Source organism: Zonotrichia albicollis, chromosome 15 (assembly GCF_047830755.1).
Source record: "Zonotrichia albicollis isolate bZonAlb1 chromosome 15, bZonAlb1.hap1, whole genome shotgun sequence".
NCBI classification, from domain to species: Eukaryota; Metazoa; Chordata; class Aves; order Passeriformes; family Passerellidae; genus Zonotrichia; species Zonotrichia albicollis.
The window spans coordinates 15,358,603-15,378,167 of record NC_133833.1 but is presented as its reverse complement, the minus strand read 5'-3'; the positions used below and the strand labels follow the sequence as shown (position 1 = coordinate 15,378,167).

General features: G+C 54.8%; 1 protein-coding gene across 5 annotated transcripts in view; it reads left to right on the top strand.

Moving 5' to 3' along the window:
- Window positions 1-6,325: 6,325 nt before the first annotated feature.
- NRG2 (neuregulin 2) overlaps window positions 6,326-19,565 on the top strand; it is a 158,523-nt gene continuing 145,283 nt past the window's right edge. For all 5 annotated transcript variants that reach the window (XM_074552265.1, XM_074552263.1, XM_074552264.1 and 2 more), the window contains exon 1: window positions 6,326-7,205. In XM_074552265.1, coding sequence (XP_074408366.1) covers window positions 6,341-7,205 — 865 coding nt within the window. In that variant the 5' untranslated portion in view covers window positions 6,326-6,340. The remainder of the gene's footprint in view (window positions 7,206-19,565) is intronic.

Genomic DNA, 19,565 nt, shown 5'->3' with positions numbered 1-19,565 from the left:
GGCTGAGAGAAGAGAGGGGGAGAGAGTAAAAAAGGTAAGAGAGCAAGGTTCTCATTACAATACAATAAATCTTCTTCTGTGTTGAATATTCTAATTCTCACTAACCAATCTAGTACAAAATACAAATCCTACAACATTTACATACAGCCTATAAGAATCATTACATTACCATACTGTGTTACATTTTGAACCCTAAAAACTCCTCTTTGGGCCCCTTCTGCCAAGCTGGCAGGGTCTGCTCTGACCCTTGGGCCTGCCTGCAAGCAGAGGGTGTTGTTCCATCAAAAGGGGATCACCTTCAGCCAGCCATGCCATTGTTTTCCAGTTGTTCAGTAACTGAGGGATCTCAAAGCTTGCTTTCATTTCAATCTCGCTTATAGTTTCCATATTCTCAAAATCTTTTACCAGACAATCATATTTATAAGGCTTTCCTGTTTCACCTTCCCCAGCAGTGCTGCCTGTGTGCTGAGCTCCAGGCAGGAGGTGCTCAGCAAAGGGCTGAGGAGGGAAAGCCTGGGAGGGCAGCGTGGCCTGGGGTGGTTGGGAGGGTCTGGAGGTGCCCAGGAGGGAGGATCCAGCACGTGCACGTGGGTGCCCACGGCTCACACAGGGAGATGCAGCAGATGAGCTGCCTTGCTCTGTTTGTAACCTCCCACTGCTGTTGCACAGTCTTTGCGAGGAGGAGAAGGAGCTGAAAATGGAGCTGAAAATGGAAACTTGAGGCTCAGATGCTTGGAGGGGCTCAGGAGCCCAACTGAACCCATCAGTTCCCAGGGAAGCAGGAGCTTCTGTTCCTCCTGGGGCCTGTGTCCTGCTCTCATGCTCAGCACAGTGGGAGACATTCACGCTCCACCTTGGAGCAAAAGTAATTTTCATTAACTTATTGAGGAAAGGAGACATAAAGACACAATTTAATTGCAAACCACAACACTACAGTGTGAGATGAAGCGAGGATAGAATGAGGGAGGAAAAGGAAAAACAACTTGGTCTTATTTTTAATTTTCACCCCTTTAGCTGGGTGAGGGAGAGCTGGGTGAGGACATGGCAGTGCCATGGTGTGCCCAGGTGGGTGGGATCCAGCATTCAGGATCTGGCTACCTGAAAGCTGCTTTGGACAGTCCCAGTGGCTGCAGCCTGGCCCCTGGTGGGTGCAGGATGAGAGCCTGGTGTGCAGGGAGCCAAGGACACCTGTCCTGTGGGTTTCCTGCCTGGATTCAGCTCCTGCTGCCCTGGGTGTTGCTTTTGGAGAGTGCAGGATGTTCTTGGGAAGTGCATGGCAACAGGAGGGCACCAGGAGAGCAAACAGGGCTCCTCTTCAGCCCCTCACATGCAGCAGCATCCCTGACCTCATCCCAGCTCTTCTTGCAAAGGGCAGGATGGAAAGGTGGGGGATGAGGCTCCAGAACCCCTCCAATCCCCCTGGCTTCTTGCAGAAACTGCTAATTAAAGAGCCCATTTCACCAAACGATTTTTTTTTCTGATGTGAAAACTTTTCCATAAGGAACTAGTCCCGAATCCACCAACTCATTTCACATTTATTTTAAATCTCAGCTTTATATTGTGTAGTTTCCTCCAGGGCTTGATTATCTTCTCAGTAAAAGCTCTGTTGTTCTGGTTTGTGGGACCTATATTTAGCCTTGCCCTCAGGTCTGTGCACCTCTCAGTACAGGGCTCAGATGCTGCCACCCGAGCTCCTGGGCTTTCCTATTTATTTGGATCTATTAAACAAGTTACCATTTCTGTAATATCAAGGGCATTTTCCAGCCACAGGCTGCCTACAAGCAGTAACTTGTTGCTGCAGAAATGGTCTCCTGGATCTCAGAAGTAATTTGGAGAGGGTCTCTTGTCTAACAGTGGCAAATTATATTTAAACAGGGAATCAAGGGCAAAGCCAGAGAGCCTTGTCCTTCTCTCTTATTGTGATGGTATCTCAAGTCCTCATTCCCCGCGTTTCCTACACATGTAATAAGGCATACACCCACTCAGCATATTTTTACATAAAAATACACAAAACAGGCAAAAGTGGGAGGGGACTTTGCCTATGAAGGGAATTCAGAAGTGCACAGGCATACCTGCTGCCCTGGCGTGGCTGCAATTGTTATTTGATACACAGGGGGGTGTAAGGAGGTTGTGTGGAGAGAAGGGAGAGAGAGAGAGAGAGAGAAAGAGAGAATCATCAGAGTGGCTGGCAGCGAAATCCAGCCCAGGGAGAATCTCTGGGATGGAGGGGTCTCTCAGGCTGGGATACACCATGCTGTGGGGAGCATTGCTCCCACTGCTGCCATTTTTCACCCTGGCATCATTCTGGTGACCCATCTCAGCTCCTGGGCACCGCTATCCTTCAGGGGGACACAAAGAGCTGCCTGGCTGATCATCAGTGTCCACCTCTGCCAGTGCCACCACAGGAACCCTCTGGCTCTGGGCAGGGGTGCCCTGCAGAGGCTCCTCCACCCTGAGTGAAGCCCTGCAGGAGCTGGAGCTGCTGTGGATGTGTTGGATGCAGCTGTATCCAAGGAACGAGCCAAGGCACGCGACAGCAATGATCCACGGGCAAAATCTGGGTGCTGGAACATCTGATTGGAAGGCTGGGAGGAAAAAAGGGAAGGCTGAATTGTTTATGGTTTGTTTTTCATTCATCATTCCTGCTTGTGTGGGTGGACAAGGAGTGAATGAGTTTCTCAGGGAGGGCAGCAAATAAAAGAGGCACACATTTCCTTGAAGGATGAGTAGATTTTTTTTCCTTCCTACTGCTGAGGTGAACATGTCACAAAGGGGCTGGAGGGAACCCTAAAAGCTTCTCTCCCAGGTGGAGGAAACCACTTGCTTTTGCTTTTGATTTTTTCCCTTTGATCACCATGTGCCAAGAGATAAAAGATTTTTTTTTGGGGAGAGTTTCATCATAATAAAGTCTTGCTTTTTTCTTCCTACAGCAAATGTTCTCAACTTTTCTTTGGACTGTTGAGCATCTCATGGGATCACAGTGGGTCAATGCTCTCCCAGAGGGAAGGATGAGTGGCTGGATCAGGCCTCTGTGCCAGGACAGTCCATTTCTGACAGCATTGGTGCCTACAGCTACAGCCCTCAATTCTGCCTTCCCCTGGTCTGGAAGTTGACATTAATAGGCAGGAGATAGGCAGATGTAGATGATTTTTAAGGTTTCTTCCAATCTGAGCCATTCTCTGATTCTGTGGTTAGCCAATGTTCAGGCTGGAGTCTCAGACTGAGTGTTGGGCTTTGCTTTTTCCATACAATTTCTCTGTTCATCCTTTATCACCTGCTTTTCTCATTTCACCTGAGGCTGTGGTGGTGTCCCCCTGGTGCCAGGAGTCTGGTGTGTCCTGGGGAAGGGCTGGCTCCTGCCCCACATGAGCATTCCCAAACTGAACAACCCAAATCCTAGCAGGGAAGACGTGGAGGTGGGAAAACCTGGTTACAATGGGTTTGTTGGAATTTGTGGGGCTTTTGTGAAACACCTGATTGTTGCAGGGATGTCCCATAGGGAGGGAAAGCAACATTCCTTTGGCTGGGATATGGGATTTTGTCTCCTGTATTTGCCATCCTCACACCAGCAGGGCTTGAGGCTCCCTGCAGGAACCAGGATAGAGCTGGGAAGGGCTGGGGGAGGTGGGGAACACTCTGGAAATGCATGCATGGTTCTGAGGCTGGCCTGAAATGGGCAAGAGCTTAGCACAGCCCCGCGCTGGATAACACAGGGAATGGCTGGACCTGTCCTAGGCTGGATTTCAGGGAAAGGTTCTTCCCCAGAGGGTGCTGGGGGCACTGAACAGGGAATGGGCACAGCCCTGAGGCTGGCAGAGCTCCAGGAGCCTTTGGACAATGCTCCCAGGCAGAGGGGGGGATTGTTGGGGTGTCTGTGCAGAGCCAGGTGTTGGAGTCAATGCTTCCCCTTCCAGCTCAGCACATTCTGTGACTCTGTGCTTTGTTCCTCCTCACACCAAAAACCCCACATAGGATTTGCAGGAGCACATCTTCAGCTTTCACAGAGGAGACTGAGCATCTGCAACCTGTGGAGGATGCTGAAGAAGGACAGCCTGGCTGCCAGTCCTTGCAGAAGAGCTGCAGGGCTGCCTGAGGAAGGGGAGGGACACTGGGACACTGCCCTGTGCACCAGGCAGGGCTCTGTGCCAGCAGCTCCCTTGGCAGAGGCCAGGACAGACCTGAGAGGTGCTTTGTTTTCAGGCATCTCTGGGAAATTGCAGGAACAAAATTGAAGGAGGTAAAAGAGAAACCAGCCCCCACAGCACTTGCCTGAGGAACAAAAACCTCTGATGGTGCTGCTGAGCTCTGGGGTCCTCCAGACAGGGTGGGATACAGGCTGAGCTCAGATTCTCCATCTCTGTGCCAGTATGACAAATATGATGGGTTTTCACAGCAGGGAGTGAGGGGAGAGATGGGCTTTAAAGAAACCACAGATCTCCCGGATCCCTGCCAGCAGTTCCCCTCAACTGAAGGAAAATATTTTTTAAATCGTTTATTTCGGCTTCATTCTCTCAAAGTCAATGTTCAGGTTGCTCTGGTAACTGCACCAAGGACCTTGCTTTATTTATTTCGTATGTCAAAATGCCCAAGGACCTATAGGAAATAATGATTTTCTGTTTATATGGGAAGAACAGCATAAAGGGGGGTGAGGGATTTAGTCCTAAAGCATTTTTGAAACAATAAGAGGAAAGCAAGTGTCTCAAGTGATGAAAACTAGAGTTAGGCTGAACAACAGGAAAAATACTGCTAAAAGGAGATGTGACCAGTGCTTTTTTTTGAAGCTAAGTATTCTGGACTTCAAAATACCTCAGAGACAAAGAAAACCCTAATTTTTCTAAATTACCCCAGAGGCCTCACAGGTATCTTGCACTGAATTTCTCAGTGGGAGAACTGCTGTGGTCTCACTGGGATTTGAGCCTGCAAAACCAGACAAGGATTAGCAACTCAGCTGCCTGGGCATGAAAGTGCCCTTTCTGCTGAGGGCCAGGGCAGAGCAGGCAAGCTCCAGATCAAGTTATGCTATCGGGTATCTCCTTCCTTTGCAGGCAGAACCTCAGTTGCTGTCTGAGCAAAATGATAGGGAGAGGGGAAATTCCACAGAGATTTATGTCAAAAGATGAGAGAAGTCAGGTGGTTTCCCTGCTCCTCCGAGCAGCTTCCTGAATTTAAAATGCTACTCTTCCCTCTGCTGTGGGAAACACTTATGCTCCCTTCTACCTCCCCCTGCATTTCTCTGCAGTTGGGCACGGTCACCAATCAGGGGGAGAGAGAAAGGCTTCAGAAATATCTGAGACCAAAAATCCTCAGAAAATCACGCCTAGTGAGGGGAAATACAAGAAGTGAACGGTCCCTGAGCCCCGCTGTGTGCACCACGGCCCCGCAATGGGAGCGCCGCTCTGAGAGCGCTCTCAGAGAGCGGAAAGCAGCGCTCCGGGCTGGCAGCAGGAGCCGCAGAGCCCCGGGTGCGTGTGCGGGGCTGTGCCCCGTGTGCCAGCGGTGGGACAGCGCTGCCTGCCGCCCCGAGCCGGGCAAACACGAGCAGAGGCGACGCCCCACGCCTGGGCTGGGCTGGGCACAGCGGCTCTGCTCCCTTCCCGCTTTTCCTGATGGTTCTGGCTGCGCTATGTTAAATGGAAAGCAAATCCCGATCCTGCCATCTGTGCTGCTTTGCTCTCATTGATGGGCTCAAAGACACAGCTCTTGTCATCTCTCGAGGTTCGCTGGGGGGTTTCCCTGGGGGTCTAAAGGCTCTGGGGCCATTGCAGTCTGTGTCCAGAGCCATCGCCCTGCCGCCTCCAGGTCACCTCCGTGGGATGGGGCTATGGCCGCTCCCCTTCAGCGCGGAATCCAGTGCAACAACAAGCACCACAGAATCCCCTGCTGCTGCTAACTGAGCATCTCCGCTCCCTCCCGCACTGCCTGGGCAAGCGAGGCTTTGGGAGCGCAGATGCTTCAGGATCAGCCTCGAAAATAAGCCAAACAAGCACCTTTTGGAGCTTAAAGCGACTCCTCCTGGAAGCCACTGCAGGGAAAAGCATTTGTTTATTAACGAGAGGCAGCAGGAACAGGGCATGAAAGACGGCTTTGTCTCCCCGGCCGCTGCGTGTTCCGTTTGTCTCTATGTTAATGCCTTTCCTTCAGGTGTGCAGGGAATCTCGGGCACAAATCTCCCAGCTCCATAAAACCATCGGGCACAGAGGAATCCCCAGCTCCCGAGCCCTGCGCATCGCGGAACCCCCGTGTCACCTGCAGCCGCCCCCAATGAGAGCATCCTTGGTTTGCTCTGCGGGGAAAAGGGGGGCTCTGCGAGCGCCGGGGGGGCTGCCGAGGGGCCGCCTCCATGGCCGGGCGAAGGGAGCGCGATCTGCCTCCATCCCCGAGGACCCCCAGGGACGCGGGGATCCCCTCCGCAGAGGGCATCCCCGGGGGGAGTCCCCGGGAAGGGAATCACCTTTCCGTGGGGGTGCGGGGTCAGCATCCCGGGGGCAGGGGCGGCTTTGGAGCATCCCGCCTCCTCCCCGCGCCGCGCCACGCCACTGCCTGTGCCGGTGCCGCGGCCGCGCCAGGCCGTGCCGGTGCCGTGCCCTGCCGTGCCGCTCCGTGCCGGTGCCGTGCCGCCCCGCGCCGCGCCGTGCCGTGCCGTGCCGTGCCGTGCCGTGCCGCCCCGCGTCGCGCCGCTCCGCTCCGCCCCGCCGCGCCCGCCGCGCCGCAGCCCCGCAGCCCGGCCCCGCAGCCCGGCCGCCGCCGCAGGGCCGGCGGGCAGCGAGCGGCAGCCGGCGGCATGAGGCGCGACCCGGCGCCCGGCTTCTCCATGCTGCTCTTCGGCGTCTCCCTCGCCTGCTACTCGCCCAGCCTCAAGTCGGTGCAGGACCAGGCGTACACGGCGGCGGTGGTGCTGGAGGGCAAGGTGCAGTCCGTGGGCCCCCCCGCCGGCGGCAATGACAGCCGCGGCGCCGGGCCCGCCGGGGGTGTCCTGGTCAAGGTGCTCGACCTGTGGCCCCTCAACAGCGGGGGGCTGCAGCGGGAGCAGCTCATCAGCGTGGGCTCCAAGGCGCCCTGCTTCAAAGTGAAGCGCAACCACCGCTACATCTTCTTCCTGGAGCCCACCGAGGAGCCGCTCGTCTTCCACACCGCCTTCGCTCCGCTCGACACCAGCGGCAAGAACCTCAAGCGGGACGTGGCGCGGATCCTCTGCGCCGACTGCGGTACGGGCCGCGCCGCGGCGGCGGGGGGCGGCGGGGGGCGATGGCGGAGCGGCGCCGGGGGGCGATGGCGGAGCGGCGCCGGGGAGCGCTGGCCCGCGTCCCGGGCAGCCGCGGGGCGACAGGTCCGTACGGCTCGGACCTGCGGGGGACAGGTGCCGGGCGATCGGCCCCCTACTCCAGCCCCGGCGGGCCCCGGGAGCCGCGCCTGCACCGGGGGAGAGGCGATGCGATGCGATGCGATGCGATGCGATGCGATGCGATGCGATGCGATGCGATGCGATGCGATGCGATGCGATGCGATGCGATGCATACGATACGATGCGCTCCGCGCGGCCCGGCCGCCGCAGCCGCGCTGCCCTCAGCCCCCGGGCCCGGGGCTCCTCGCTCGCCCCGCTCAAGGTCCCGCAGCCCCGGGCCGGCCCCGCGCCAGCAGCGCAGCCCCGGGCCCGGTGCGGGGAGTGCCCGCAGCCCGCGGCCGCCCGGCTGTGCCGCTCAGGAGCCCCCGCTCTGAGCGCGGTCCCGGTGCTCTCCCCTCGGGGGTCTCGGCTGTTTTAGCCCTGCCGGGAGAGCTCCCGGCCTGAGGGGGCTCCGGGGGCTCCGGCCGCGACCCCCGCCCCGGGCGCGTTCCCTACTGCGGAGGGCCGGGCCGGGGATGCGGGGCTGGGACAGGGGCAGCGCTCCAGGTGTGCCTTAAGAGCCAGGAAGTTTTGCTTCTGCCAAAATAACGGCCTCTCGGGGAGGAAGTTGGCTTTTCTTTTGTTCGTTCCGCGCATTTCGGTGTCTCCGATCGCGGCTCTTGAGCGGTGCCTGGTGCTGTTCTTCCAGCACCTCTGGAAACGCGGTTATGAAATGACTTCAGCGGGAAGCGCTCGCCGGAGCGTCCCTGCTTTTGTTCCTGGGTTTTCCTTGCTGTCCTCTGGCAGGTGAACACCTGCGAAGGGCTGGGCGGTGGGGACCGGGCGAGCACAATGCCTGCATTTTCCCAGGGTTTGGATCCGAGCTGACAAAAATGCACGGCTGGCCCTTCATCCAGCCTGAATGCTGGATACTGTGTCACAAAATCTGGAGAAGGATGGTGTTAACCCGGAGAGCTCTGAGCGCCGTGCCCTCAGCAGGGGTTTGGATTCCTCGTGCTTGCTGTGTTACGAGGATACACAGGGTGTAGCTCCAGGGAATCCAGGCAACCCACTCAATGTCAGTACACTGCATCCTCATCAGGCTAATTGGCCTTTTGCCTCATTAAAAGCAAGGTGCTTTGTCAAGTTATACTTAGCTCTGTAATGACCATATGTGTTCTGCTCTGTGGTGGGTGTTGTTGTGGTATTAACTGGGTATTTCTGGGGCAAATACTCTGCCTTTTGGGACTGCTGACCCCACATTGTGAAAGCCAGACCTGTCTCTTTTTTTAGTTATCCAAAAGATAAATTTAGAAGCTTGCGTTTCCAGGGAGAAAGGTGGAACCTTGCATATCATAATAATGTTGTTGAGGAAAATGGGCTAGGACTGTGTGCAAGAAAACTAATTTGGGAGACACTAATTTCATGTGCATCTGTATATGGGCCATCGTGGACAGAGAGGATTTAATGAAAGAGCTGTGGTAGAGACAAGAGAAAAGTAAATGGGGGAATTTCTCAGAACTGTGGTCTCGCTGTCAGGGGAAAACACAGCAAAAGGTATGTGGCTTTTATTGTTTTTAATTTTTTTTAAATCAGAAAGGATTCTGAACCTGTACATCTCTGAGCAGCAGGGTTTGGCTTGAAAGGGAATGAGGCTGCTCCATGGCATCCTGGCTCAGGCCCAAAGCGTTAATGTGTGGGCTGATGTAACAACAAGTTAAGGGTTGTCATTCTGTCGTGACACCTCCTTGGAGCTGATGCTTTTGTTTCTGTGTGGCTCCGACGGGCTCATTCGGCTTCCCTGGCTGAGGGACACTGCAGATTGGTGGGAGCCTCGTCTCAGCAGAGCTCGATGGCAGATTCCAAAGGAAAAATAAAATCTGGTGGTGGGGAAATGTCATAGCTGTGGTTTGGTTTGGCGATGAAGATGAAATGGGAGCCTCAGCTTGCTGAACTGGTGGTTCCCTGCGCCCTTCATGCTCTTGGTCCAGCTGGGAGGTTACTTCTGAAGGTGACTTTCCTGGCAGGAAAGTCTGATTTGTAGCACCCGAGCTGCTGGAAAGGTGTGGGAACTGGGAACCCACGGTTTGCCTTCCTGCTCTGTGGTTTGTGCTGGGAGGGGAGATCCAAAAGGGTGCAGGGGTATTGCTGCTCATGGGGGTGATGAGAACTCCAGAGCTGGCAGGGGGTGAATGTCCAGGCACGAGGAGCACTCTGAGGGACAGCTGGGCTGCAGCTGTGTCAGGGATGTTACAGAGATGGGGGACAGATGCTGGGGTCACTTTGGAGCGGGAAGGGAGAACCCTGTGGCTCTGATTGCTCCAATCCCCCCACTCCCAAAGATGGAGGCCTCACAGGACCATCTTCTCCCTGCTCTGGCTCTGTGCCTGGGTCTGTTTTCCAGTGATTCATCCCCTTCTCACTGGCTGAGATGCTGTGTATCTCCTGCTCTTGCTGCGTGCCGAGGTCTGGGATGCGATGCAGGACCAGACCTGAGATGGGAGCATCCCTGTCCCTCTCCAAGGAGCAGTCTCTGCTGTTTGCACATCTCACTTAGAGGAGAGAAAGTGGGTGCTGAGACTCTGTACGGGACCCAGACCCTCTCTGAGCAGAGCCAGGAGGGCTGAGGTGAGAGCAGGCTGGCCTGGGGTGTGGGGACAGAGCAGGAATGCCAGTATGATTGCCTGCTGTGTGTGGGGTCTCAGCTGGGCTGCTTCTTGTGTGCCCCTGAGCAGGGATCCAGGGAGGGAATTCTCACTTTGGCCATCTCACTGCTGGGCAGGCTCTGAAGGCTGGAACTTTCCCACCTGCAGACCCCAGAGGGTGCAGCCTCTGCAGCTCTGGCACACGGGGAGCAGCTGCTCCCGGGGCCTGGCATCCTGCAGGTCTCACCACCCACTTGTCCATCTTGAAACCTCTTTTGCACTGGGAGTATTATTGTTTTTTTTTCATGCTGTTATGTAACGATTCCTGTTATTGCTTCTCCTCCTGTCTCTTTTCTTTGTATCTTCTAGCTCCTTAATTTTGGATGGTCTCATATCTCCTTTGTGCCTACACACTCAGATCAAGGAGGAGGAAATAGGTGCAAGGCATGGTGCTGGCTCTCACTGGTGAAGGAGCTGGTGGCACTATCCCCACTGGAACAACTCCTGATCTGAATCCACAAAGGCACTTGTGGCCCTCATCCTCCTGCTCTTTTGGGGTACCTTGTGTCAGCATCCCCTTCCCACTCTGCATGAGTCCCCTCTACCTGTGTGAAACATTTATGTGCAGATATTTTGCACACAGGAGAGTCGGGATTTAACTTGTCCAGCCTCTCTGCTTTCACAGAGGAACAAATGTCTCCCTGCCTCCATATGCAGTGAGTTGCAAAGTAGCTTTAATTAGAGCTTGTACGTCTCCTGAAGCACCTCACCGAAAACGCTGCTGAGCTCCAGGACGAGCTCTGCCACTCGCCTGTAGGATTAGCTAGCTTAGCCTGGGCAGGTAATCTGGTGGTGGCAGATCCCTGGGAGGATTTGCAGGCAGAGGACCTGTTGTTGTAGCTGGTACTTCTTGTGAAATGAGGTATTTATTTTATTTCATTTCCAGTCCGAAGGTATCTTGGTCCCAGTGTGAATCAGGAAGGTGCTGGGGCTGTGGCATTGGCCTCAGTGGGCACATAATGCTGGGAGCTGTTTATCCTGGAGCCAGGTTGGTTGGAGCTGGCCTGTGAGGGGAGGAGGGAGGCCGGATTTTGAAGTGCCCGCTGGAAAATACAGCCCTCTGGATTACAGTGTAGGTGTTGCTGCCTGAAATAGCACTGGCAACTTTGGACCAGCAGCTCATGCAAAAATATCCCTCCTCACTATCCTGCAGATCATTGGAAGGCAGGCAGGCACAGGGGAGGGGTGTGGGTGGGCTCCAGCCGCTGGTGATGGTACTCTGCCTTCATCCCAGGACAGCTGTGGAGCACAGAGCAGTAAAGCTGGATTATCTCACACACCACCTTGCTAATTAGAGCTGTCTGAAGCTGTTTCTCACCACCTTCAGAAAATCACACTTCTTTGGGTTTGCACAAGAGCAAAAACTTGCTTCCTTCTTGCCTTGAGTTTCTGCAGATGGGGAGCGGTCACTGTGCTGCAGACAGCTGTGACCTCTCACAAGGGTGGCAGAGTTCTGGGTGCTCTCTTAAATCCTCTCATACAGGATTTGGTCTGGAGTGGACCTGGAGGACCTGGCTGGGTCCTTGTGGCCAGGTCAGCTCCTTGTCTCCCAGATGAGCCATCCAGGAACTGGCAGCTGGAACTTTGCTCTGCCAATGCTGCAGGTCCAAGTGACTTCAGTGGTGCCTGACACAACAGAGTTTTCCCCTCCCAGACATGTGCCATGTGTGGAGCAAAGCCAGGCTAGCTTCTCAGTCCCCCTTTCAGAAGTGTTTGACTAAATAAAGCATCTCCCCAAGGATCTCCATGAGTAAGACGAGACTAAAACAGCTCCTGAGTGATCCCAGCAGTGCTGATTTCTCTATCTGGGGCTGCTCTATGCCCAGCCCAGGCCCCAGCTGCTGCTTGGTGGCTCTTTGTGCTCCACCAGCTGACAGCCCTTAGAGATGGGCCCTGAGGCAGAACGCCCTTTCTAAATCACAGGCGACACCTTGACTTGGGTTTGGATCTGGATCAGAAACTGGTGCATGCTTGGGAGCACAGAGGCAATAAACTGCATCCCAGGCAAAAAGGGAGCCATGCTCTGCCACAGCTGAGCTCCCTGATTCATTTGGGCTGTGTGAGATGCACCATGGGCGCCAGGGCCTGGAGCCTTCACTTGGCACACCCCAAAGTGCCACAAGGGATGGGTTTTGGTGCCGTGCTGCTGGGCTGAGGGTGCCTCTCCCAGCAGGCTGGAGGAGTGCTTGTGACACGCCTCCTATGCAGAGCAGCTGCTGATTTGCCAGGTTTGGGGCATTGCATGCTGCTGCTGGAGCCACCTCATCTCCATTCCCCTCCTGATTCAATGTGTGACGCTGCTGAGTGCAAATGAGGGCTGGGCTGGCCCTGGCAGGCACCTGGGTTCCTGCAGGTCAGCTGTGCTGGCCCAGGGCAGGTGAGGGTGCAGATGCAGCGAGAAGCCCAGAGCTGAGCGATGCACTCGGGCAGGAGCAGCTCCAGGACACCGATCATGGGGGCAGCAGGCTCGGGAGGCTGAGAGCCCGTGGGCGACTCCGGTCGTCTGAGGAGTTGTCACTGCAGAGGAGCCTGGTGACAAAGTGCTGGGAGGTGAGGAAGAGCCTCCGCTGAGCTGGGGGCTCCGGGGCTGTCTGGCAGCTCCTGTTGATGCTCCTGTGCCTGCTGTGAGCCTGGTGTGACCCTGGTGTGAGCCTGGCCAGTGCTGTCGGCACTGCTGGGAGCTGGGCTGGGGGCAGCAGAGCTGCCAGCACACCCTGCCCTTCTCTGCTGCTCAGAGGAGGCTGCCAGGATGTGAATACACTCCTCCCCAAGTGCTGGAGTGCCCTGTGGTGCCCAAACTGTGCTGTTTGAAGGCAGAGGCTGTGCCCCACTCCCCGGTGAGGTTTCTCTGTGCTCTGAGCTGCTCTGTCTGGTGCAGATGGCTGTCACAGACATCTTTTATGAAAAATCCTTTCCTTAGGATTTTTCCTCCTGATAAGGTGGGAGGCCTCAGGGACAAAATGTAAACAATGATTATTTGCTGCTGTGGAATGCAACAGGTAAATCTGTAATTAGTCTCATGCAGTTGTTGCTAATTAATGGCCAATTACAGTCAGCTGGCTCAGACTCACTGTCCGAGCCACAAACCTTTGTTATCATTCCTTCTTTTCTTTTCTTAGCCAGCCTTCTGATGAAATCCTTTCTTCTATTCTTTTAGTGTAGTTTTAATAGAATATATATCATAAAATAATAAATCAAGTCTTCTGAAACATGGAGTCAGATCCTTGTCTCTTGCCTCATCCTTGGAACGCTGTGAACACGGTCACAGATGGCAGGGGACGCCTGTCCTGTCCTGTCCTGTCCTGTCCTGTCCTGTCCTGTCCTCAGGGGGGCTCAGGGAATGTGTGCAGTGAGGGGAGGCTCTGGAGGAAGCTCATCTCTCTGCAGACTTTGGCAGCCTGGCTCCTGCTTGCCTATCAAATTGGGTGTGCAGCAGTGGAACCCCAGCACCTCCCAGCACTCAGATCTCAGGAGAGGTCTGCCAACTGCCCAAAATTTGGGGCTAGAGTACTGAGCCTGCGAGGGTAGGCTAGAGATCAAAAGGAAGATGAATCACCGCGCTGCTCTTTCTCTGCTCAATGACCATGCTCCCAGAGCTTGGCTGCTGCATCTTGGGGCTGGGCTGTGTGCTGCAAAGGCTGGGCTGAATGGGCAGGAAAAACTGCTCTTGTTGAATCCCCATGGTCCAGCTCTGCTCTGGATAAGACCCTGACCAGTCTGGAAGATGGAAAATATAAGGTACCCCAGAAGATCTTGAATGTTGTAGCTCAGGGACAAGGTTCTTCTGCCCACAGCACCTCTCTCTGGCCTGGCCAGTCCTTGCTTTCTCCTCATTGCAGTTGGTGGCCACAGGGGCTCTCTCCAGTCCCCCCTCTGCCCCACACCCATTGCCTGCAGCAGGACAGTGCCTTCCTCCCCTGTGTTCCTGTCACTGTTGGCTGGCCTCAGGAGGGCAACTGAGTTCATCCCTGCAGGCTGTAGCATGTGTTCTGGTTTTGCAGGAATAACACCTCATCTTTGGTGACCTCCTGGGGCAGAGCTGGCTGCTGCTGTCTCTGCACAGCTCCTCTCTGTGGTGGGACACACGTGCCTGATGAGCAGGGATGTGTCACACTTGTGACAGAGCCCTCAGCTCCCACCCTGCTGCCCCCCTCTCTCTCCCTGTCCTTCACCCTCCTGATGAAGGCGAGAGCTCTGGGAAAGCCTTCCCAGTGGGCTCAGGGGCTGGAAATGAGCCTATAGGATCTGCGGGTGAGAGCAGAGCCTCGGGGCTGATGGAAAGCAGATCCTGGATGTGATGGTTTTCTAGGGCAGGTCTAGATGGGCAGTGCTGTGCCTGATGGCTTGTGGAAAGGCTGAGGAGGATGGGAATGCTTTGCAGAGCCTGTGGAAGGACACACTGTGCTACTTAGTGTGTAGCACTAAGTGGCAGAGCTAGGCAGGTCCTGCCAGTGTGGGGTCGGAAGGCAGGTATTTGCATTCATTATCATCAATCACTGCTCCTCCACTCTCTCTAATGGCTCAGTAATGACCAAACGCTGCTCAGGAGCCTCTCGGTGGTCTCAGGGCAGGCAGATGGCTTGGCAGGAGGGTTGGGACAGGAATTAGGTCTGATTTCTGGGCTGCCTCAAAGCTGGCAGCGATGCAGGAGCCCTGGCTACTGCCCTGGCCCAGCCTGTCCCCGCTGGACCCTGCTCCTGCTGCTTGGGATGGGCAGCCTGGGACAAACCAAGGGGACACCAGCACCAGGCCCAGCCTCTGCTGCCAGCCTGAGCCACTGGGATGTGGCCTGTGCCATCCCACAGAGCTGTGTGGGTGTGTGATTAGCAAAATGCTCATTAGCCCTGGGAGTGTGACAGGGAGCAGGAGCCACGAGTCAGGATGCCTTGATTGGAGGTCGGATCTTCCACAGGGGTCCATGGGATGGTGGTAACAGCAAGGGGAGAAGGAGTGCTCCTCACCCTCTAGGTGTTCCCCTCCCACCTCTCCAGTCTTCCTCAGCTGCCCTTCTGCGTGTTGTGGTGCAGAGGAGAAAAGGAGTGTGGTTGTTTGGCTGAGTGTCCCATGGCTGCTCTCAGCCTTCAGCCAGGCTGGCCTGTGCTGGGAGTCCAGCTGAAGCCACCAGCACCCCTGGGAACATCCTCTGCCAGTGGGGTCTCAGCCACCTTCTCCCTGGGTGAAGGATCTGTCTCCCCATCCTGCTCCCAGCCCCAGCCCTGGAGTGCATGGGGGTTCCGGGGAACATCAGGGGCTTCTCTCATGGGGTGATGGAACACTCACTGCCTGCCTGGGACAGAATGAAGCAGAAATTTCTGTCCTTAGGGGACCTGGCAGGGACAGCTTTGAGAAGAGCTGGGGATCCTTTCTTACAGCACTGGAGAGCCTGAATCCCACAGATACATCCCCAAATATGCAGAGCTGAGGCAGCAAGAAGGAGCTGGAGGAGTTTCTCTGCCAGGTCCTTCCTGCAGCTCCTGGCTTGGCTTGGCACTCTGTGTGTGCATGCAGAGTGTGTGCACCACCATTCCAGCAGCAACACTCAGAAGATGCCTTGGTGTCAGAAATGGGGCTGCAGCTGGGGTGGAGGTCTGGGGTGGACCAGGATTGCTTTTGTCTGGCACTTTCTGCCTTGGTTGGTGATTTCAGTTGGTCCTCCTGGTGTGGGGGACACAAGAGGCTGATGGCTGGTGGTTTGCAGGGTGGCTGTCATTTTCCTTGGACATTCAGGCACAACAAGTTCTGGCAAATGCTGCAGAACCCACAGGCCAGATGATGCCCAAATAGGATTACAGGGAAGGAGGGGAAAACCCAGTAGGGGTCAGGTATTCTGGTGGATTTGGGGGGCTCAGATGCAGCTGAGATTCTGGAGAAGGCCTTGAGGGTTTTGAACATTGAGCAGGATATAGCAGTAGATGTAGGATGGTTTGGATGGGAATTAGGATTTTTTCTATACAAGAGCTTGGGTGCTGATGGGAGGCAGCAGGCAGGGGTCACCGAAAGGTCCTCTTGCACCCAGAGCCTCACTGCAGGGTGCTGTGGGGCACTAAGGGGAAGGACTGGGGGATCTCTGAGGCCATGCCTGCATGAACAGCAGGGTTGGGGTGCAGCTGCTGATTCTGCAGCTCCCCAAATACCTCAGTGCCAGAAGGGATGGGCTGCACTGGGTAAGGCACAACCCATGCTGGGTGTTAGCCCCAGGAGAGGTGCGCTGTGACCAGAAATTGCTCTGATCTCCACCACCTGGACCAGGAGAAGGAGCTCTGTGGCCCATTCCAGCGTGGGGATGCTCTGGGTGGGGGCTGCTCTCAGGGCAGGGTGCTGCCCACACTCCCTGCAGCCAGGGCTGTTTGTGTGGCTTCGTGCTCTGGAGGAAACCAAGGCAGGCAAGGGGAATGTGCTTGAGACTTGGTTCAGGTCCCACCTGTGCCACTGATCACAGGAAAGCTCCTCAGCATCCCCATGCTGTGATTCCCTGCCTGACAAGCAGGAGGGATGCTGCTTTGCATGCTCTTCTGGGGAGCAGGCAGAAACTGGTGCTGTGCTGGGTTCCCAACACTGTGTCAGCACCAGAAATCACCAGAAATGGAAACAAACCCTCCCCTCCCTCCAGCACCAGTTTCTGATGCACCTCAGCACCGTCCATGGCCCGGGGTGCAGGGCTGTCCCTGCTGCCCTGGCAGACCCAGCTATGAAGGAAGCAGATCCTGCAGGGGCTCTCTGTGCTCTTGGGGCCATCTGAGCTGGTGTTTGGGGTTGGAGGCCTCTCCTTGTTCCTGAAAAGGGTCTGCAAGAGACCTGCAAAGCATCACCAGCAGAGTGCTGTCTCTCCTTGGGTGGCCACCCCATTTCCCAGCCAAGCTCAGCTCCCAGCAGAGGTGTCAGATCCACAAGGACAGAAACTGCTGGTGCCCAGCCCTGCCTCTGATGTGCAGCAGCACTCTCCATCTGTGAGGAGGAGCTGTGACGTGTGAGGAGCCGATTTCTGCCAGTCCATTCCTGGTGACATGCAGGCTCCTGGCAGCCAGGCTGTTCTCCTGGTGCTCAGCACAAGCTGGGAGTGCCCGTGGCAAGCAGGGATCCCCGAGGGCACTCGAGGCTGTGTGATGGTGTGCAGAGAGGATTCCCCAGGCTGCTGGAGGGCTCAGCAGCTCTGTGCTGCTCTCTGTGGTGAGGCAGGCTGCTCTGCTGCTGCCTGAGAACTTCTGTAGCTGCTGCATGGAACTGAGACATCAAGGGTATGTTTTGTGGCTTGAAATGACCCTCAGAGCTGCCAGCAGGACCCATTCCCCAGTCCTGTGGGGTGCCACGTGTCAGCATCACTTGGCAGGTGTGAAAAACACCAATCATTTGTTTTAAAAATTTTAAAACTTTAATAGTAATAAAGTGGTTATAAAAATAGTAATACAATTAGAGCAATAATAATTGGGGCAATTTGAATTAGGACAATATGAGATAACAAATACAAAGAGTTACGGACATCCAGGTACCTTTTTCTGGGCAGCATGAGCCTGAAGAAGGATACAGTTAACAAAGGATTAACCCTTAAAAACAACAGCCTGTGGCATATTCCTGCACTTCATACATGATGCATAAATTCCATTCAAACACAGGATTCTGTCTGGTCATCGTCAGCTTCTTCCTCTGAATCCTAGCAGCGCCTTTGAGGCAGGAAGAAGTTCATTTCTTCTGATAAGAGGGCAATAAATTCTTTTTCTCTGAAAGATTCAGGTGTCCTGTGGCTGCTATCTCGGTGTGAGCCCTTTCTTTAAAAATGTATCCTACATAGCATCATTTCTATTTTAACAATTTTTATAACCTAAAACTATATTTAACACAGTACTTAAGAGAATTAACACAGCATTACTTTCTAACACAACACATATAATATTCATTTTAATATTTGCGAAACACCAAGCATAAAATACATACATTTTTCACACAGGTGATCCAGACCCATCCAGGCAGGATTTCCTTCAGCAGGCTCTGCCCAGGGAGAGCACAGACAAGTGTTCACTGTCTGCTCTGTGCTGAGGCAGCAAATCCCTCCTGCCTGGGGCTGCAGACGGCTCCAGGCCTCCCCTCCCTTGCCAGGCACTGCAGGCTGGATCCCCTCCTGCTCTGTGGCGTCAGGGCAGGGGCAGGGAGCCCTGAGCTGTCACACAGGACAGCACAGTGTGAGGAAGCAGAGGGAATCCTGCCTGCAGTGAGATATACCTGTGGGGAAAAGAGCTGAGCGTGCCAAGAACACGCATGATGTCACAGCAGCCATACAGGTAATGGGATAAAATCACTGCAGGAAGGAGTCAACGGATGTTTCTTTGAGCAAGGAGAGGAAATGCCATCCTGTGGTGAAGTGTGATGGGCAATGAGACCAGCAAATGTCATTTTTAGGTGCTAAAGCATCCAGGAGAGGAGCTGGTTACTCCCAAACCATAAATACATGGAGAAGGGCAGATGGGCACACTGGAAGGTGCACTGGGAAGCTGTGACCTTTTGAAGATTTCCTGCTGGGGTGGTGGCTGTGGTTTTCCCTCACTGGCTGATGCTGACACCAGCCTGTTTTCCATGCTGGATGTTGGATAATGCCAGCAGAAGCTCCTGGGGATGGACGTGGCTCCTCAACCCATGGTGCCAGATAGCTCTGAGCTGGGGAGAGGGGCCTGGTGCTCTCCTGTGCTCTGGGGGCTGGGGATGTGTGCGCTGTGTGTGCTCTGGTGTATCGTGGCATGTCAGGATCTCTAGCTGCTCACAGTGACCCCGAGATGTGTTGAAAGTCTCTTTTCCCAGCCCAGCTCTTGAAGAAGGAGTCAGAGCCCTTCATTTCCCTGTCTCAATGTATTGTATCTTATCTATAAAAAATTTTCTCCTGCCCTGCCGAGGTCCATCCAGCAGGACAGTTCCAGGCACTCTGCCTGCTCCCAGGGTGGTGTTAGGTCTTTACATTAAAAACTCCATGTACAATATTTACAATTACTTCCCAATACCTATCACCTGTGTTAGACAGTGAGCTTCTACTCTAAACCAATCTAAAAGTGCCAACATCACAGCAGAAGGTGGAAGCCAAGAAGAAGAAGGAGAAAGGCTGGACACATCCAGATTCCTCCATCTTGTCCCCTGAACCCCCATTCTAAAAACCCCAAAATCTACTTTTCCACCCGGTGATAACTTCACTATTATTCTACCTAAACTGTTGTGGCTTGCAGATCTTTATCTAAGGTTGGTAATTTGCTCCATGGGTCATAATCAAGCCCACAGGTGTTTTGGGCTCTGTGCCAGGGTCCCTGAGGCTCCTGGCAGGGGTCCTGGCCATCCAGGAGAGCCAGAGGGATGTGCTGGGACGTGACAGTGGCACCTTAGGGAGAGGTCACTCTGTCCCTGCCCCTGCACAGATGGCTGCAGGCCTTGTGGGCCTTCCTTGTGGCAAGAGAGATGCTGAGGCCTTGTGGGCCTTCCTTGTGGGAAGAGGGATGTTGAGGCCTTGTGGGCCTTCCCTGTGGGAAGAGGGATGCTGAGGCCTCATGGGCAGAGCTGGGTTCTCC